Here is a 20,423-nt window from a genome sequence, read left to right as displayed (position 1 = left end):
AATGCCGTTTCTCTGTTATTGAAAATACAACAAAAGAAACAGAGCCTTTTAAAAGTACTTAAACCTCTTCTAAACCTTTGCACTCAGGCAAACGGCAGAAAACCAAAGCCCCTGGCCTTCTCCTACTCCTTTCCTCTAACGCCAGACACTGTTCCCTGCTTCACTACCCTGAGTCCCCGCAGGGGAGTAAGTATGAAGGCAGTCCCAGCCCTGGTCTCAGTGCTGGCTCCCTCGGGGGCGTGTCCCCAGCATTCAAGGTAAAGACCGGTTTTGTAGCAAGTGTGCAAAGAAGACGCCCGGTGCCGACATCCTTGGGAACTGAGTGAGGGGTGCATGTTTCACTTCTGGTGATGGGCTGGAGGGTCTGTTTTCTAAAATGGCAAGATGTATTTTTGTCTTTTGTTTTTGGAGAACTCATCACGTTTCTAAAATCAGAATGGTTTAAAATATGTATCTAGACTTAAAAACATTTTTTCCTTTTTTTTTTTTTTTTTTTTTAAACCCGTGAGCTCTACTCATCTCTCTTTTGAGAGGGAGAGAGAGAACCTTGAACAGGCTCCACACCCAGCGCGGAGCCCAACGCGGGGCTTGATCTCGAGATCGTGACCTGAGCCAAGAGCAGGAGTCAGTTGCTCAACGGACTGAGCCGCCCAGGTGCCCATCATCATTCTTTATGCATCAAAACCGCACATTCAGCACTCCAACAATTTGTCACTCTTATTTGTCACGTCGGCTGAGCTTTGCTGTTTGCAACTATTTAAGTACTTTAAGTATGGATATTTTGGTTAGCCAAGAGAGGAAGGAAAGGGTGGGGGGACTGCTTTCCTTATTTAAGAGTAAATTTATTTTGAACTGTTGACACAGATTACTTGTACCCTAGCAAACATGCTAGTGTGTTAATGCCTTTGAGAGCCCGTTTTACTTCTCTAGTTTCCTCGTCCCGTTCTGTTACGCTATTTTGAGTAGTTGAAGATAGGAATAGTTTTAGCAGAAATCCAAGAGTTACATACACTCCATTTATTCATTTGGGCACCTCCTGGGTGCGAGGTACTAAGGGGTACAGAGATAAATGTGTCCTGTCCCTGATAAGCCATCGTGGAAGGGAGAGCGTGACTCCTACTAGGTCAAGTTCCTCATTGGTGCAACTGTACTTACAAGATACACAAATAGGACCGGGTGGACATTAGTCCACGAGAGAAGTATAAAAGTAGCTGCAGGACCCAGACTGGATCCCTGGCTCTTGGGTCCAGGAGTACTCGTTCCAGAAAGGATCGGGAGAGTTTGCTTTCTGAATACCGGCTGGTAGAGTGGCCCTGTTAGGTGTTACAGATAGGCTGCTCCCCCAAAATAGAAATTGGTCACATTTCACTGGGCATATTCAATTTCAAAGTATCCGGTCCCATTTCTGAATGCCTCTTCAGTGTATGAGATGGTAATGTTTCAAATTTATGATACAGAACTTGGGAAAATCTCATGGAAAAGTCATAATGTCAAGGTTCCTAGACAATATTTCTTCTCTCTTTTTCACTTGGTTTTACCGGCTTACTCATCATTAGCCCTTTCTCACCAGTCAGCACCCATTTTCTGACTCTAGCAGCCTCTAGAACGGTTTATAATCTCTGGACTGGGGAAAAAGTTCTTCTCAAGTTATTACTTTTCTATAAATCAACTTGTATCTTTTGATACACTTCAGTCAATGAGTCTATAGGCCCTGTCTTCAAAAAGATAAAATTTATGAAAACTCCTTTATTTGACGAAAACTGGAATAAATTTAAGATACAGAGATTGCCACAAAAAATTGCAGACCTGTCACAAAAGATCACGTTTGCTGTGATATTGTGATTTATCATAAGAGATGTGTATTTGGTTTTCATGCCCATTTCTGGCACAGAACTTCCAAACCCTTGCAATTTACAAAGTGATAGAAAGCTACAAAGGTGTCTTTTGCTATGTTAGTTAATAAGGTAACTTTGGGCCAAACTAGGAAAGCACCCAGAGGGCCTGGGTCCTGGGAGGGAGCTCTTGGGGTTACAAGGCATCTAGCTAATTCTAAGCCCTAACCTACACAAAGTGTATATTTCCACAGAAGGCAGACCTTCAGGAATCTGGACTGCCAGCCAGGACTAGATCAGGTGGGTTGGCCGAGGTATAAAGAGACACCTGGGAGCCTTGAGGGCTGCAGGATGAAGGCTGGTTGCTAGGAGACCCAAACAGATTGGAGGGCTGACACTTTCAGCCCCACCCCAATGGCCTCTGGGGAGGGGAGAAGGGCTGGAGGTTGAATCAAATGGCCAATGGCCAAATGATTTAATTAAATGTGTCTTTGTAATGAAGCCTCCGGAAAAATCCAAAGGACAGGTTGAGAGAGCTTCTGGGTTAATGCGCCCTTGGAGATTTGCCAGAGTGGAGCACTGGAGAAGGCACAGGAGCTCCTCACCCTGCCCCAGACCTTGCCCTATGTATCTCTTCCATCTGGCTGTTCCTGACTGACATCCTCTTATAAACCAGCGATCACTAGTAACATGTTTCTCTGAGTTCAGTGAGTTGCTCTAGCAAGCTAATAGAACCCAGTGAGGGAGTCGTGGGGACCTCTGATTTACAGCCACTGAGTCAGAAGCACAGGTGACAACCTGGGCAGGAATTGGCACCTGAAGTTGGGGGGTGGGGAGGCAGCCTTGTGGGCCTGAGCCCTTAACCCATGAGATGTGACACTCTGTCTCTGTAGATGGTGTTAGAATTCAGATGAATTGTAGTCCGAGTGTTGGTGGTGTGGGGAAAGACACCCACACATTGGGACTGGGTGTCACAGCAGAGTAGCAAATGCCTTTCTAGGACTGGTTGGGGGTGGCTGCCCCAGGGAGAGGCGTAGATGGAGTTAACTACTTGGGGGGATGACTTCTGTGTCCTTGTCCTCCCGTGACTGCTGGAAGACCCTGTGTCCTACCGAGAGTCCACATCCGGCCACCCAAGAGTGGAGGACACCACTGGCTCTAAAGTCCCATTTCTTCTGAGATTCCCCAACCGCCCCTTTGACCCTCTCCCAAATCTTGAAGAAAAATGATGCAGTTGTGATTCAAGGGAGAAGTTTGCAAAATGAGAAATCACTGTTTTATATGGTCACAGGTACATTATTAGTGTTTGCAGATGAATTATTGAATGCGAGGGAACAAAACAGAAGTGAGTTTTTACATTTCTCAGTGCTATCCGTCCTTCATCTGAAGTTTCTAACCCCAGCCACCAAGCGTAGAGTGGCAACACTTTGTGCTCGTCCTTCGTAGACAAGGAAGCAATCCCAGCACCCACAACGGAGTCTTAGAGGCAGGTTGTCAGAAGCCCCACGGACATCGTTGTCAGGTTAGTTAATCTGAGGATGAGCTGCGAATTTTTTTATTACTGTATTTGTCTTATTAACTATATTGCCTACTGATAAATCTCTCTGGCCCTGACTGATACGTTGTCTTGCTGGGGAGACACTGATCAATAACTTGCGTAGAGGAAGTATCTTCAGGAAGTCAGGCAATTTCTCCGGTTAGAGAGATTCTTCTTCTAGCAGGTCAATGATCTCATGACTCATCTCTTCTGCAAAACTCATTAGAACAAACTCATTAGTTCATCCTGCAATTTTAATGTACAACAGATGTGGTAAAAAGGTATCCTGCAAACAAATAATGGAGTTCTTCCTCAATTGAAGGGGGAATAGGTTAATGTTTTTAATCTTCTCAGTTGCTCTCCTTCCAGAAATTTTTCTTAGAACTGTTACGAGCGAGCCCTAACCGGCAGCCGGATACCTGAACAAGAACGAATGCGTGTTAGCGGAAAAGCACAGACACTCCCAACGTCGAAATGGCTGTCTTTTTTTCAGGAGCACGTGCGCTCGTGATTACAATTTTTGATTGTGTGAATTTTCTCCTGGAAAAAAAAAAATTGTTCCTGGTTTGCAAGATGGGATTTAATGTAACAATCGTTCTTGGTCTCCTACAGAGACAGCCCTGGCTTCCCAGCGCTCTGATAGCCAGCCGAAGTTGTAAGCCACAGCTCTGGGTCCTGGGGGATGGTGGTAGAGGGGCTTTACAAACGGAGGTTTGGAGAGATGACACGAGGGTCAGTTGAAGGGAGGAGATGATTAAGTGGGCTTAGGGATACAGAGGGTAGCAGCGTGCCCCCTGCTGGAGGCTCCTCAGGGGGCGCCCCTCAGCAGGGGAGAGTTGGGAGCTGGTCCCCCATATGGGAAGAATGTCCACACCCAGTTTTATGAAGTGTCAAGATGCACAGTAAGAGTCCCTGACCCTGCAGAGCATTGTTCACACACACACACACACACACACACACACACACACACACACACACAAGAAAAGAATAGGAAGAAGGGGCCAATAAAAATCTTTAAAAGTGTTGTCTATGTCAGCCCTACAATTTTCTCTCTTTTCAGTAAATGTAAAAAAGCTCAGGGGCACGTGGCTGGCTCAGTCGGCTGGGAGTCCGGCTTCAGCTCAGGTCACAATTTTGAGGTTCGTGAGCTGGAGCCCTGTGTTGGCTCTGTGCGGACAGCCCAGAGCCTGGAGCCTGCTTCGGATTCTGTGTCTCCCTCTCTCTCTGCCCCTCCCCTGCTCATGCTCTGTCTCTCTCTCTCTGTCAAAAATAAATAAACATTAAAAAAAAATCTTTTTATTTATAAAAAAAAAAGCTCAAACATTCATTCCTTGGCAGCATAGGTGAATTGCTCATGTATCAAATTCTTAGCTTCACATCCTGAGGGCCAAGGCGAGCTAGCTTCTTGCAGTCAGGCCCACAGAATATTAGAGCTCCATGCGACCTTGAAAAGTCATGTTTCACTATAATCCTCTGCCCTATACATCCCTCCTTCCTGTGTATGGAGGAAATAACTGTTCCCTCCAATGGCACTTTGCACACTACTTAACTGTCAGGTGGGATTACCACACCACCTTGTGGCCAAAATCTAAAAAATGCTGAACACAAACAAAAATTGCCCCCGTTTGTTCTACTCTTACTTGGAAATTCGTTTCTAGTAATAGTTTACTTTCTTAAGACCACATGAAACACTTTGAGAATAATATTCCCTGTTTTATATATGCCTATCATAAAAACATTATGGACTCAGAAAGGATAAAGCTTATGTAATTGGGTCTGTAGACATCAGTCGTACGTTTTTGGCTCAATTTTATGCTTTGGGCTCAGGGAACTGGCAAGCGGGAAATGGTGGAAAAGGAGGTCAGAACTGCAACGTGAATGGCTTTAATGTCTTTCTCTGGTGCCAGGCCAACCTTAAGCATCAGTGCTTATGGTGTTGTTCTGACTTCCGTGTGATCATAAGGATGCTCTTCTCAGTGTCAATTAGACAGTGGCCAAAAAGGCAGTCCTCCAAGTGGCCCCTGTATGCTTTTGGTCACACACACGCCTTTGACAACATCCTCACACCCCCGTGTTCCTCCTGCCCACATGTCAAATGTACGCAGTATTGGTTCTTACATGGCAAATTAAAGTTTATCTACAGGTTAGCTACAAGTTTCAAGCTCTTTCATAGGAAGCTGCAAAAGTATGTTAGTATTTTACTTTCTACATTCCAGCCCATCATAGTTTAGTGGGTGTTTTTTAAAAGTACAACTTTGGGGCGCCTGGGTGGGTCAGTCGGTTAAGCGTCTGACTTCGGCTCAGATCATGATCTCGCTGTTCCCGAGTCTGAGCCCTGCACTGGGCTCTGTGCTGACAGCTCAAGAGACTGGAGCCCGCCTCAGATTCTGTGTCTCCCTCTCTCTCTCTGCCCCTCCCCTGCTCGCACTGTCTCTCTCAAAAATAAAAAAATAAACATTAAAAAAATGTTTTTAAATACAACTTAAATCGGGGAAGACTTTACTTAGAAATGTGTTGAAGTCACATTCTTCATAAGAGATTTGGATCTCTGTCCTTGCAAAGTTTTTATGAACTAGACCTAGATTTCCTCCACATGTAAATCTAGAAGCATTCAAGGTTCAGAAGCTTGAAAATCTAAGGGTGAGGAGAGTTCCCTCCAACCCTGTAGGATAAGCTCCTGCAAGACGCCCTGAGCAGGAGAAATCTGGGATTATCAGCACTACTTGCGAGGGAAATGAAGGACTACCGAGTTTACAACCGAATTCTCTAAAGACCTTTTGGAAAAATGTTCACCCCAAATAAAATTAGAATAATACTTCAGCTGGGGCCCCTGGCTGACTCATTCCGAGGATGCAAGTGACTCTTGATCTTGGGGTCATGAGTTCGAACCCATGTTGGGCGTGGAGATTATTTAAATAAATAAATACATGCATACATACACAAACAAACGTTTAAAAAGAACATTAATTTTTAAAAAGTATTCATAAAAAAAGTAATACTCTAGCTAAATCTGACATTTTGCATATACTGGATGAGTTAAGTGATTGGAGGACATTTACAGTCTCTTCTTCTCAGAACCTTTTCTATGATCTCTTCTTCTCTGGTGTCCATGAGATACGTACAAATCGTGTTTACTTGTGGATGACACACCCAAGTGTGGCACTTTACCACTAGGTTTGGCCCTCTATCCCGGCGTTCAAGTGTTAGGAGCTGGAGTGAACTCTCAAAAGAAAGGTGAAATACTTTACTTTTGACCGACCAATGCAGCCAATTAGGTAATTCTGAGACTTTCCTCTCTAAAAACAGTCTCTACTTTTCCTGTGACAGCTGTAAGCCCTCCTACATATGACAAAAGTCCCACTGTCCTGACCGGTCTCGGGAAAGAGGTTCCAAAGGCCCTTTATCTTCCTTAATAGAAAGATTTTATGGCAAGTCTTTTGCCACCGAGAAAGCAAGGCGGGTCAACCAGCGGTTCTACGGGAGCCGAGGAAATTCAGCCAGGGTTCTTGTTCTCGCCACTTCTGCTCCAACGGGCATGATCTGACCCGGAATTACGGCCTGAGGATGTGCCACCGGGGTCTCCATCAAGACGCAAAGGACCCAGGCTGCATGAAGCTGGATTAAGTGGACTTCACGAGATGGGTCATCCATTGTGTCTATCTTAATGCCAGCTCTTTGAACATAAAATAAAAATATTTCAACTAAAAAAAAAGATTTCACGGTAAAAGTGCTGTCAGTTTTAACATTTCTATTCTCAACTCCCCAGTCCCACTTTTCTTGTTAACCCCTGGGACTGACTACTGACTGACTGAAACCAAAAATTATCACTGCTGCCAAAAGTTAGAAACAAACGAAGGGAATGTGCGGTTGGAGGGTCACTGAATCAAACACGAAGGACCGAAGAACCGGAAGGAGACACGCTGAGCTCTGCCCTCCACAAGCTGAATGTTACGGTAAAATACTTACAACATGCTTGGTGCACAGCAGCCAGGACTGTGATTCTGGGACACTAAGTTGATAAACACATACTTTATTTTTCCGTTGGCATTGATAAACGTATACTTTTTCAATTAGCGTATTTTAAACTGCTTTTGAAAAGTTAACCTTTTCTGCCATTTGTTTTATAGAAATTCAAGAACTATGAGATGAATTCGTTTAGTATACAAAATTTTAAACCTTGACAGAATCTAAGGACCATGTAAATACCCAACTGTGATCATCTGCACTTTACATTTCTAAAGGTTAAGAATGATTACTATTTTAGCTAAAATAGTATTTGAGGGGCAAAGTTCACCAACCTGGGTATATCAACGTAAACTACAATGAAGTCTTTAGAGAATGACTTTTTTATTGGCATTAAAGTTCGCATGAAACACATACCCAAATTATGATGAAGCCGGAAAGGAATCAAATACGCCTAACTATACATGTGAGATACAGTAATAAAATCAAAGACTTCAGAAAAAATTTACTGGAAGACATCTAAAAAGACTTTTGACAAAACAAAAATGAAAAAAAAAAAAAAAAAGAATCACTGACCTGATGAATATTTGTTTAATTTTAGGAACTCGTGATGAGGAATAAGACCTATTTCTTTACAATCTGAACAATGTCCAGCTGTGAGCATCTCTGACCTGTGTCTCACTGCCTGGCTCGCAGATCTCAGGCTGCCACATGCTTGGCCAGGTAGCCGGGTAGCTTCTCTGCTCTGAAATTCCCTCCGGGTGTGGAATAGTCCCAGGGCCGGCGGTTCTCCGTGAACCCGTAGAGCTTCCGGAGCGCCACGCGAGCAGCTTCTTCTTCCGCAGCCAGCACGGTCTCCCCAGGTCCCTCCGCAATCAGCTTTCTATCACTAGACAAAACACCGAGAGTGGTCTGAAATTATCCGCGCATCATAAGACATGGGCCACAAGCCTGTTACGGTTTCTAAACCTTATTTTGGCAAGAATATCTATCAGGAGCAACACAAGAGCTTTGTATGTAGTATCTTTTGAATAGTAGGGTTTTGTGCGAATTCCTTATATACAGTAGTTAGAAAAGAAATATTTACATTTCCATAGAAATATCAACAACTTAGTAGGTCCAATATTTTTTTTCAATTTTTTTAAATGTTTATTTGAGAGAGAGAGACAGAGAGACAGAGAGAGACACAGCACGAACAGGGATGGGGGCACTGAGAGAGGAAGACACAGAATCTGAAGCAGGCTCTAGGCTCTGAGCTGTCAGCATAGAGCCTGACGCAGGGCTTGAACTCACGAGCCCCGAGATCATGACCTGAACCAAAGTCAGATGCTTAACTGACTGAGTCACCCAGGTGCACCCAATATTTTTCAAATCAAAAACCAAGGTGCATCTAGGTAAATATGGTTTTGTTCTGTTGTTATTGTTAGTGATGAAAGAATATATAAAAATCTTCCTACTAAAACTCAAAACTATTAAAACTAAATTCATGGAGGGCACCTGGTGGCTCAGTCGTTAAGCATCTGACTTCGGCTCAGGTCATGATCTCATGGTTCGTGAGCTCGAGCCCTGCTTTGGGTGAACATGAGCCCGTTCTGGGTGAGCCCCACTTTTCCCTCTCCCTCTCTCTCTTCTCCTCCTGGGATTCTCTCTCTGCCCCTTGCTGACTTGTGCCCTTTTTCTCAAAAACAAAAAAAAGACTCTTCATGGAAAATTGACATTATTTTTAATTTATCTTGAACCTGTAATGTGAGGAAAAATTTTACGGAACTAAATTGTGCCTTTCTGGTTTCTCATCTAAACTTTAAAACAAATAAAATAGTAGTTCTATATATATACTTTTTAAAGTTTTATTTATTTTGAGAGTGTGCACACGTTGAGGGGCAGAGAGAGGGAGGGAAACAGAATCCCAACCACAGAGCTTGATCTCATGAACCATGAGATCACGACCTGAGCCAAAATCAGAAGTCAGACGCTCAACTGACTGAGCTACCCCGGTTCTAGATTTTACAGTAAGAGCTTTAGATCTTTAAAACTTGCTAAGATCTAAAAAAAATTTATATATTATAATCCACTTTGATTTATTCCCAAAGGATACTGAAGTAGCACAGTGAACACTTAAGGCTATTGGTGTTCTATTAAAACCAAATTACAACAAAAATAGGTATTCTGCTTTACTGATATCCGTCTTACTATAACTAGCAATCTCTTCTCCAAAAGTGTAAAAAATGATCCAGCAAGGGAGGAAAGGATGTGCACTGAACAAGTGTGGTATGGATGTGCTACTTCTCAATTATCTTTAACTACTTCCTGGAAATTTCCTGACCCCAAACTGGACCTATCCAACTAAAAGAAGCATCTCTGAACATTTCATGAACAGCAACTCCACTTAGTAGCTTTGATTCAATATAAATTGGCCTGAAAGCTAAGGAAGACTCAAATCAAAGAAAGACAAGCAGAACTGTGCAGATAAAAGAAAAACAATATGGAAGGAATTTGCTCAGAAACACTTGCTGTGGTAATACTCTGGAATGAAACAAAGCTTAATCATATAGGTTACACTTTACCATAATAATTACACAGTGCATATTTGTATAAAATAAAGGATAGAGAAAATCATCTAAGTGAATTTCAACTATACAATGTTTATTTATCATGTTTCTACCTCAATGATGGTGGCAATGTATCACTGTTCATTTTTTTAAAAACCATTGTGCAAAATCTAGATTTTGTCCTAGATAATAATAATTATTAATAATTCTATTACCTGATGACAACAATTTTAGTAACAGGGCAAACTCCTTTTTTTGTTTAAATATAAGAGATCATTCTTCAAACCTTCCATGTATCATTAAAAATCCTTTAAGAACATCACCTGTCCTAGCTGTACTATATACCATCATGTGTATCTGTCATTTCCCTCTTGCTGGATACCAAAGTTTATACTAACTTTTTGCCTTATTTAAAAACTATTAGCTCAACAACTGTTTACTGACTACTATGTCTTAGGAACTGTTGTAGGTATGGGGGATAAAGGGTAAACCACAAATGAACACCTTTGTTTACACATTTTGATGTCCAGAAGGAGACACACCCAAAAGTGAGAACACCAAATCAAAGAACGTGAAAAATTTAAAGACTGTTGGCGTTTTGTCAGAATTACGAAATATTGCACCACTCTGTTCTTCTGCCAGGAGTATATGAACTGCAGATAAAGGACGTGTTTAAGACTTTTCAATCTGATAAGCAGAAGTATCTCATCATTGTGCTGTGCACTTCAAGTTGAAACTTTTTACCTTATCCATTTTCTCCTTTGTGATGTCTTCCATCGCCTTTAACTTAGAAAATTCTTCGTCACATAAAGATTAGGAAAACATTTACCTAATTTAATTGAGGTCGCTTATTCAATCAGTGTGAGGCAAGTCAACTGTTTACTAACAAAACTAAGACCTGTTCAACGTGGGTTGATTTATATATTTTGATGGCCAACTAAACCCTTCCTTTTCCAGTCCTAGGCTCAGCTGAAGCTGTTACAAGTGTGGATTACGGTTCAATCGGTAACACTTTTGAATCAGAAGTTTTCTTTTTCTACAGAAATAGTTAGAATAAGATGAAGTTCTTACCTCCAAGTATACAACGTATACTTGGTTAGCAAAAGCTACTATTAGCAAACCCCAGATTACTTGGCTTCCCCTAAGAATAACCAGCAGGAAAAGAAGTAGTAAAGAGATAATCGTGGGAATGAGATTTTAAAAATCTTCTAATGCAGGGGCGCCTGGGTGGCTCGGTCGGTTAAGCGTCCGACTTTGGCTCAGGTCATGATCTCACTGCTCGTGAGTTCGAGCCCCGCGTCGGGCTCTGTGCTGACAGCTCAGAGCCTGGAGCCTGCTTTGGATTCTGTGTCTCCCTCTCTCTCTGACCCTCCCCCGTTCATGCTCTCTCTGTCTCAAAAATAAATAAACGTTAAAAAAAATTTTTTTAGAAATCTTCCAATGCAATTAGAGATTATATTAAGGAATTGTGAAGTCAGTTTTTAAGGCTTCCAATCAATGTTATGAAGCTAAGATTAAAATTTTACTAACCAGTACAAGCCAACAAAAAACACAGGCAAAGCTGTGGTGCTTCCAGACTGCCTGGTAAGTCTAGATTCAGGAGCTGAAACATTCCTTTTCTTCAGTTCTTCTACCAGTAGCCCCATGGGATTTATTATCTTCCAAATCTCAAAGAGTTCTTTTCCAGTCATCTGAGTAATTAAGAAGTCCTGCGCATAAAAATATAATTTATACATTGAAATTAGTATGATGAAAATAAGGACCATAATTCAAAGTACACTTTTAAGAGAATTTAAAAACTTACTGGGAATTGAAAAAGACAAAATGTACTATTCTTTTTCATTTCTGTGTAGTTTTTCACGTAAGTTTTACTACAAAAATCATAGTTGTCGCAGACGACATGATACTCTATGTAGAAAACCCAATAGATTCCACCAAAAAATTGCTAGAACTGATACACGAATTCCGTAGTCACAGGATACAAAATCAACATAGAGAAGTGTTACATTTCTATACACCAATAATGAAACAGCAGAAGGATAAATCAAGGAATCAATCCCATTTAAGATTATACCGAAAACCGTCAGATATCTAGGAATAAACCTACCCAAAGAGGTAAAAGATCTGTACTCTGAAACCCATAGAACACTTATGAAAGAAACTGAAGATGACACAAAAAAATGGAAAAACATTCCATGCTATGGGTGGGAAGAACAAGCATTGTTAAAACGTCTATGCTACTCAAAGCAATGTACACATTTAATGCGATTCCTATCGAAATACCACCAGCATTTTTCACAGAGCTAGAACAAATAATCTTAAAATTTGTATGGAACCACAAAAGACCCCCGAAAACAAAGCAATTCTGAAAAAGAAAAAGCTGGAAGCATCACAATTCCGGACTTCAAGCTATATTACAAAGCTGTAGTCATCAAGACAATATGGTACTGACACAAAAAGAGACACACGTATCAATGGAATAGAAGAGAAAACCCAGAAATGGGCCCACAACTATATGGTCAACTAATCTTCAACAAAGCAGGAAAGAATATCCAATGGAAAAAAGACAGTCTCTTTAACAAATGGTGTTGGGAAAACTGGACAGCAACATGCAGAAGAATGAAACGGGACCACTTTCTTACACTATACACAAAAGTTAAGTACAGGAAACAATCAAAATCCTAGAGAAGATCACAGACAGAAACCTCTTTGAATCTGGCCATAGAGACTTCTTACTAGATACATTTCTGGAGGTAAGGGAAACAAAAGTAAAAATGAACTACTGGAACCTCACAAGATAAAAAGCTTCTGGGGCGCCCGGGTGATTCAGTCGGTTAAGTGTCAGACTTCAGCTCAGGTCATGGTCTTGAGGTCCGTGAGCTCAAGCACCGCAACAGGCTCTGTGCTGACAGCTCAGAGCCTGGAGCCTGCTTCAGATTCTGTGTCTCCCTCTGTCTCTAACCCTCCCCGACTCACTCGTACACTCGTGCGCACGTACGTGCACGCACGCTCTCTCTCTCAAAAATAAACATTAAAAAAAATTAAAACAAAAAAGATAAAAAGCTTCCGCACAGCAAAGGAAACAATCAACAAAACTAAAAGGCAACCTTCAGAATAAGAGAAAATATTTGCAAATGACTTATCTGATAAAGGGTTAGTATCCAAAATCTATAAAGAACTTACCAACAATACCCAAAACACAAATAACCCAGTTAAGAAATGGGCAGAAGACATGAGCATTTTTCCAAAGATATATACAGATGGCTAACAGTCACATGAAAAGATGCTCCATATCACCCATCATCAGGGAAATACAAATCGAAACCACAATGAGATACCACCTCACGCCTGTCAGAATGGCTCACATTGACAACTCAGGCAACAGGTGACGGTGAGGATGCGGAGAAAGAGGAACCCTCTTACACTGTTGGTGGGAATGCAAACTGGCGCACCTGCTCTGGAAAACAGTGTGGAGCGTCCTGAAAAAATTAAAACTATTACTACGCTACGACCCAGTAATTGTACTACTAGGTATTTACCCAAAGAATACAAAACTGCTGATGTGAAGGGGGACACCCCGATGTTTACAGCAGCACTATCGACATCAGCCGAACTATGGAGAGAGCCCAAGTGTCCCTAGATTGATGAAGATGTGGTATATATCTGCAAAGCAGTATTACTCAGACGTCAAAAACAATAAAATCTTGCCATCTGCAACAACGTGGATGGAGCTAGAGTGTATTATGCTAAGGGAAATGAGTCAGAAAAAAACAAATACCACATGATTTCCCTCATATGTGGAATTTAAGAAACAAAAGAGAAGACCGTACGGGGGACAAAGAAGCAAACCATAAAACACTCTTAACTACAGAGAACTAGCTGACGGTTGCTGGAGGGGAGGTGGGGGAGATGGGTTAAATGAGGGACAGGTAGTAAGGAGGGCACTCACCAGGATGAACACTGGGTGTCATATGTAAGTAATAAGTCACTAAATTCTACTCCTGAAACTACTATTACACTATATGTTAATAGAATTTAAATAAAAACTTGAAGAAAAAAATAAAAATAATAGTTGAAGGTGAAATCTTATCTTAGAAATATATCTTTATCAGTAAGAAAAAGATTTTTAAAGCAAATGAATTAATGAATAGATGGTAGAAACTTCCAGCAGAAACTCGTTTAAGAAACTACTATGGGAGGCAGCTGGTGGCTGTTAAGTGATGCTTCAGCTCAGGTTATCATCTCAGGATACTGAGATCAAGCCCTGGGCTCTGCACTGGTTGTGGAGCCTGCTTAAGATCCTCTCTCCTAGAGCACCCGGGTGGCTTAGTCGGTTAAGCGTCTGACTTCGGCTCAGGTCACGATCTCACAGTTTGTGGGTTCAAGCCCTGCGTCGGGCTCTGTGCTGACAGCCCGGAGCCTGCTTCGGATTCTGTGTCTCCCTCTCTCTCTGCCCCTCCCTTGCTCACTTTCTGTTTCTCAAAAATAAATAAATGTTAAAAAAACCAAAAAACCTCTAGAGGGTAGTACTTCACTGTCTAAATTTATGATTTAAAAAAATCATTTAAATAATTTCACGTTAAGTGTCTTTTGAACCTATTTAAGACCTGATATTTTCAATTTATGAGACTAAGAAAATTGAAAAATTATGAACAAAGAATTAATTTTGCCAATAAAACAACTATCAATATTGACAGAAAACAAGGGGACATAAATTTTCATTAAAATATACTGCAAGTAACTCATGTTAACAAACACAGTATAGGGCACCTGGCTAGCTTAGTGGGTTGAGCATCCAAGTCTTGGTTTCGGGCTCAGGTCATGTCGTCACGATTCATGGCTTCAAGCCTCGCATAAGGCTCTGCACTGACAGTGCGAAGTCTGCTTGAGATTCTTTCTTTCCCTGTCTCTCTGCCCCTCCCCTGCTCACGCTCTCTCTCAAAAAATAAACTTTAAAAAAAAAAGATTAAAAAAAACCCAGTATATAATAAAAGATGGGTAAATGGGGATAGGAGGGGAGAAATTTAAAAAACACCTTAGTTCATAAAATAGTCAATTTCATTACAACACTTGCCCAAGCACCAGAACTCTATTTCAGCTTCATTAGTAAAAAATATTTATCACCTGAAACCAACATAACACTGTACAATAACACTGGAATTAAAAAAAAAAATTTAATTTCTAAGTCCTTATTGGGGATTTTGAATTTTTTAATGTATAGAGTTGCCTTACAAGACACATATGTTAATTACACCTATATATGAATCCCTGGGATTATCTGCAATATAAAATAACCCAACGGTAGGGTAAGGAAAAACAATCTGAATGCCTAAGATATTAGTAGGAATAGAAAAAGAAATCTAGATTTTTCTGGTGATTACCTATGCCTCCTATTTTTTCCCGATAGGTTCCTGGTCTTATTAGTTTATTATTAGAACTTTCAGTGGAAGTGGAGGCTGAACATTCCAATCTCACCTCCCCAGAACAGGGAGACAGTATGAAGACATGCTTCTAAAATGCACCTATGATCATGGAAATCTATCAAAACTCCTCCAGGTTTCTCTAGAGCAGTCGTAACAAGACCATCCACTATGTACTCCTCAATACGCTTCCCCACACACAAGCTTGTCCTCAAGGTTTCTTCCTGGAATGTCCTTCCTAGGGGCAAGCATCACTTTCATGAACTTTCCCTAACCCTGTTATAACTGACTGTTGCCTCCCGAGTTCCCTCTGCACCTTTATAACACATCTTTGAGAGCAACGGCCACTCGAACCGCCTAATGAGCTGACTAGGACCCTGGAGGCAAGGATCGTATTCCATGTTGCTCCGGCTCCAGTGCTCAGCAAAGTGTTTCGCACACACTAAACAACAGATCCTAGGTGGACAAATGAATGGAATAAACACAGATATTTGACCTACTTATCTTTAACAGGATCTATAAATAGAACTGTCAACAGAGTCACTACGACACAGAAAAGATGAATTTCCAAAATGGTCTCAGGACTACCTTGTGGAAATATCAAAGCAAAGCGACCAAAATTTGTTTAGACAGTTCTAAGACTCCACAGAAGCTAAAGGGACAAAGAGAATGGAAATCAAGGGAGGACTCAGTGAGGATTTCTTTAGAAAAAGCTATTTTACTGGGAGAGGAGAGGGCAAAGGAGAGGATTTCCTTTTCACCTCAAGCCGCGAGGACTTCAAAGAGTCCGGTGGCCTCCAAATCTGAGACGAGAAACATACAGTCACCTGGCTGCCAACACACATTCTCTGCTTACAGGCAACAGGCTGGCAGAGGCTGCCAGTAGCAGAAGCCTGCGACTCATGTCAAAGGTATAAATATCCTCGAGACCTAATGTGGAACTCACAGAAGGGATATCATTTGTAAGGGAATCCTATGCAGGAAACCGGAAGCTGATGTGGGAAAAAGAGTCAACACCCAGGTCAAGGAAGATGGCTGGAAGGTTCCAGCAGGGGACACAATGCCCCGCAGTTGTTTTGAACATCAACCAGACTCAGAAAGCACTAGACCAGCTGACGGCCACCAGGTCAAGTAAAACTCTTCTGTTCTCCTTTTTCCTTCTCTGAGCTCCCCCTCCAGAAGGGCCATTAATGTACCTGCTTCCCAAAGGCAGAGAGGTGGCCCACCTGTTACAGGCCCTAGTTGGGGAAGGAGGAAGACGGATACGAACAAAGCCTGAGTGTTGGCCAATGCAGGTATTCTTCTGTATCGAAGTGATCAAAACGAAGTGATATCCCAACAGTTAAGGGATGCTGATTTCAAGGACCCCGACATTCAGATGTCTGAATCAAGACTGTCTCTTGACTTAAAGTAATTGTGTGAATTTGCCATTATGTAAAGGTGACCAAAAACTCGTGCATTCATCCAATGCAGGGGATAAAAATCCTCCCAGTCAAATTCTAAAAGAACAGGGGGAGTCAAGGAATCCCAATTACGTAAGTATTTTCACTAGCTAAGCTACCGGCTAACAAGGAATTAGGTATACATCACAGAGACCCAGAAATCCAAGATTTTACTACTTGTAAAAGTGGAACAGCAGCCGGTGCCTCAGCACGAAGCTCCCTAACCACCCCAGGCCTTCGAATAGCTGGTGTCGTTCATTCACTAAACACCTACTGAACATGTACCATGCAGGCACTGCCTGTGGACCTAATGATGGAAAGCTGAAGACAGGCTTGCAGTCCTGGGAACTCACAACCTAGCACTGAATATGCACCTCTGATGATGTCCTCAATAATGAGACACTACCATAAGCTTTAGGGCTTTCTCAGGATTTGGTAGGGAGAAAAATTCACATATAAGCTTCCAAGATCATTTAACAAAGGAACGAATCACGAAACAGTCTTTTCAGGGGCGCCTGGGTGGCTCAGTTGGTTAAGCTCCAAGCTTCAGCTCAGGTCGTGATCTCACGGTTCGTGGGTTTGAGCCCCGAGTCAGGCTCTGTGCTGACAGCTCCGAGCCTGGAGCCTGCTTCGCGTTCTGTGTCCCCCTCTCGCCCCGCCCCTTCCCCCACTCGCGCTCTCTCTCAAAAATAAACACTAAAAAAAATTTTTTTTAAACTTCTTCTTCTTCTGCCTACCTCATGTATGTCCCAGCCTCTGCAATCAAGCATTACCTACCCTGATGAAAAGAGCAGTCCTCTCAGGGCCACTGCTCTGCAGCAAGGCTCCAACTACTGCGAAGAAAGTCTGCTGTAAAACAGGCGGGGGAACTGGAAACTCTGCACTCAGTGTTAACTGCTCCACGGCCAAGTTTCTGGCCACATGACATACCACTTCCTCACCAGTGAGAAAGTCAACGAGACTCTTAATGCCTTCGGTGGGCAAGTCTGGGTATGCATCCTCGAGACATTGTGTGAGGCAAGTTTTTGAAAAAGATGTCCCTTGTTCAGAGAGTTCTTGATTATCTTTAAGATTCAGAAGAACAGCTTCTTTCTCTATTCCAAGGTTTTGGCGCTTGGCCTCCTCACTTTTAATATAGCAGCTATTAACAAATGCAGTTTTGAGAAGATCTAAGGAAAAGGTCTCCCGTAACCGATGTCCAAACGCTTCTATTTCAGCATGGTAATCCCAGTTGGGCTTCTCTGAACTGAAAACATAGAACAGAAGATAGTAAGAGATGGTAAAGAGAACAATAAGATGTTGCAATGATGCAAGAACTTTTCATTGGGATGCAATTTGACGGATTATGTAAAGGAAATTTAAAAAGACTGAGTTTCATTTTTTTTTTAATTTTTTTAAATTTATTTTTGAGGCAGAGAGAGAGCATGAGCAGGGGAGGGGCAGAGAGAGGGGGGGACACAGAACCCAAAGCGAGCTCCAGGCTCTAAGCTATCAGCACAGAGCCAGATGCAGGGCTCGAACTCACGGAGTGTGAGATCATGACCTGAGCTGAAGTCGGACGCTCAACCGACTGAGCCACCCAGGCGCCCCACGGACTGAGTTTCATTTTAACACAAGGCTTTGATTTTTCTAAAAGTTAAAACTTAAGTCAGATGAGTACTTGCAGTTCTTTGCTATATTCACTAGTGCACTCATTTTCCCTTTGAGCCAATGTTAAAGATGTTCTTCAACGTCAGAGACTGAGCCATTACCCTACCTTTTAGAGTCCTCATTTCTCCTATAACCACAGAATTATGCTTTATACCCAGGTATGAAATACACATTATAATTTCACAGGCTCAAGATATAAACAATAAGTACATTATATTCAGCTCTTATCAAGTTTTACAAACACCCATTTAAATTAGCAACTAAATAATCTACTATCATAGTAAGTAGGTTAAAAGTTCGTGATCATTCCCAGGAATGACTACAAGGTCTTTCTAAAGAGACACTAAGACCAAAATAAAACTCTTTTAAGTAAAAAAGGATAGGAGGGATGCCTGGGTGGCTCAGTTAGTTAAACATCTGAAGCCTGCCTGGGATTCTCTCTCTCTCCCCTCCCTCTCTGCCTCTACCCTGCTTGCTCGCTCTCTCTCAAAATAAGTAAGTAAACTTAAAAAAATTGTTTTTAAAACAGGAAAAGCTAAAGATTTTGGCTATAAGTCATAAAATGTATATAACCTATATAATGCTTAGTTTCTTCCAATTATAAAAGCTTAACATGACTAACCTCACAATAATCAAAGAAATGTGAATTAAGAAGAGGTAACTATTTTTTTGCCTATTAGGAAAAGAACTTAACATTGTTTTGAAAGAACAGAAGAATATGAACTTCTCTTCCTACTGATCTATGTTTAAATTGGTTCACCTTTGGTGGGGGGGGGGGCAATATTAAAGCCGCTATGAAATTTCATACTTAATTCCAAAGGAGTAGTAACTTCCAAACTAGTCACTGCTGTAATAGCAATAATATGGAACTCAAATACCTACAAATGGAAGTCAAAAGACTGAGGTGCACACTGCCACGACTGCATGTCAAAGACACCTTATCAGAGACAAGAAGATCCGAGACCTCACGTGCAGCAGATCTCAGGTGGCGCTACCTGTGACTTTCTCTACCAGACCACTGGACCTCTCTGCCAAGCTACTGCCAGACACTATTGCAACAAGGCTAAGAACAAACAAGATAAATTAGGGCAAAAAAAAAAAAAAAAACCCAAAAAACCCCTAAAGCTCAACTGTTACTGTTTTCCTTTTATTCTGGCAAGTGGACTTGTGCATACACTTAAGTTCGCTCTTGCAACGCTGTGGAACGCTTTCATCCCTCTTATCCGTACCCAAGAATTCCCAGCCATTGCAACACAGGGTCTACAACCCCCCAGGCCCGCATAGAGGTTACACTCGGGAGGCCTCATTTCTCACAACTCGCGGTTGATAGGATCGAAGGGAGAGTGCCGCGGCGCCCCAAGGCAGAAATCCATTCCCTGGGATTCAGTCCACGCGTCCACGTTCCACCGGTGTCTCTACCACACGTGTCCCAGGCTCAGGCCAGGCGCGCTTTATCGAGGAGCCACCCTCCTCGCCGCCGCCGCCGCCCGGTCCCCCACCGCCAACCCGACCCCTTCCGAGGCGGCTCCTACCGGCGCACGGGCGGCGGCGGGCACCGGAGAAGGCGCCAGCGCTCTAACTCCTTCTGGAAGCGGAAGGCGGCGCGGAATCCCTTCTTCACGCCCCGAACAGGCGGGACGAGAGTGGGGGCGGCCGGGGCCAGGAGGCAGCGAGGCCCCCGCAACAGCAGCCTCCCCAGGCCGGATGCCATTGCTGGGGGGGAAAAAAAAAACTCAACGGAGGGCGGAAGGAAAAAAGCCGGACCGGTGCCTCGGTAACACAGACCCCCGGACTTGGACGAGGAGAGCGAAACCGGGGCGGGGCTAGTACGCAGGGGGCGGGGCGGCTGCCGTTGAGTGTTTACTGCGCATGTGCGAGCTCTAGTTCCTGCCCTGGTGATCCCGGATTGAGGGGCATTTGGCTCCAAAAATTCGTGGAAGCTGCTGCGCCCTGGCGGTTGCTTTCTTGGTCCTTCCTTTCTCATTAACGCAAAAACCTGGTTCACTCTCAGTTTGAAGACACTTAAAGTC

At 42.6% G+C, this 20,423-nt stretch overlaps 1 protein-coding gene across 1 annotated transcript; it reads right to left on the bottom strand.

The window, feature by feature from the left end:
* Positions 1–6,319: 6,319 nt before the first annotated feature.
* On the bottom strand, positions 6,320–20,183 carry MRPL44 (mitochondrial ribosomal protein L44). Its single transcript, XM_042950305.1, has 4 exons — positions 19,926–20,183; positions 17,521–17,989; positions 11,412–11,590; positions 6,320–8,221 (listed from the first exon to the last, which is right to left on the bottom strand). Exons 1-4 carry the CDS (start codon positions 20,102–20,104, stop codon positions 8,032–8,034), a joined length of 1,017 nt encoding a protein of 338 aa, XP_042806239.1. The 5' UTR covers positions 20,105–20,183; the 3' UTR covers positions 6,320–8,031.
* Between the last annotated feature and the right edge of the window lie 240 nt (positions 20,184–20,423).

This window comes from Panthera leo, chromosome C1 (genome assembly GCF_018350215.1).
Source record: "Panthera leo isolate Ple1 chromosome C1, P.leo_Ple1_pat1.1, whole genome shotgun sequence".
NCBI classification, from domain to species: Eukaryota; Metazoa; Chordata; class Mammalia; order Carnivora; family Felidae; genus Panthera; species Panthera leo.
This window is presented reverse-complemented; position numbering and strand designations above follow the sequence as displayed.

Coding starts and splice junctions, on each gene's coding strand:
- MRPL44 (XM_042950305.1), bottom strand. CDS start 20,104: ATGGCATCCGGCCTGGGGAGGCTGCTGTTGCGGGGGCCTCGCTGCCTC. Junction 11,591..17,520: donor GGACTGCTCTTTTCATCAGG/GTAGGTAATGCT, acceptor TTTTATGCGCAG/GACTTCTTAATTACTCAGAT. Junction 8,222..11,411: donor TTTTTTGTTGGCTTGTACTG/GTTAGTAAAATT, acceptor TGTTTTGTCTAG/TGATAGAAAGCTGATTGCGG.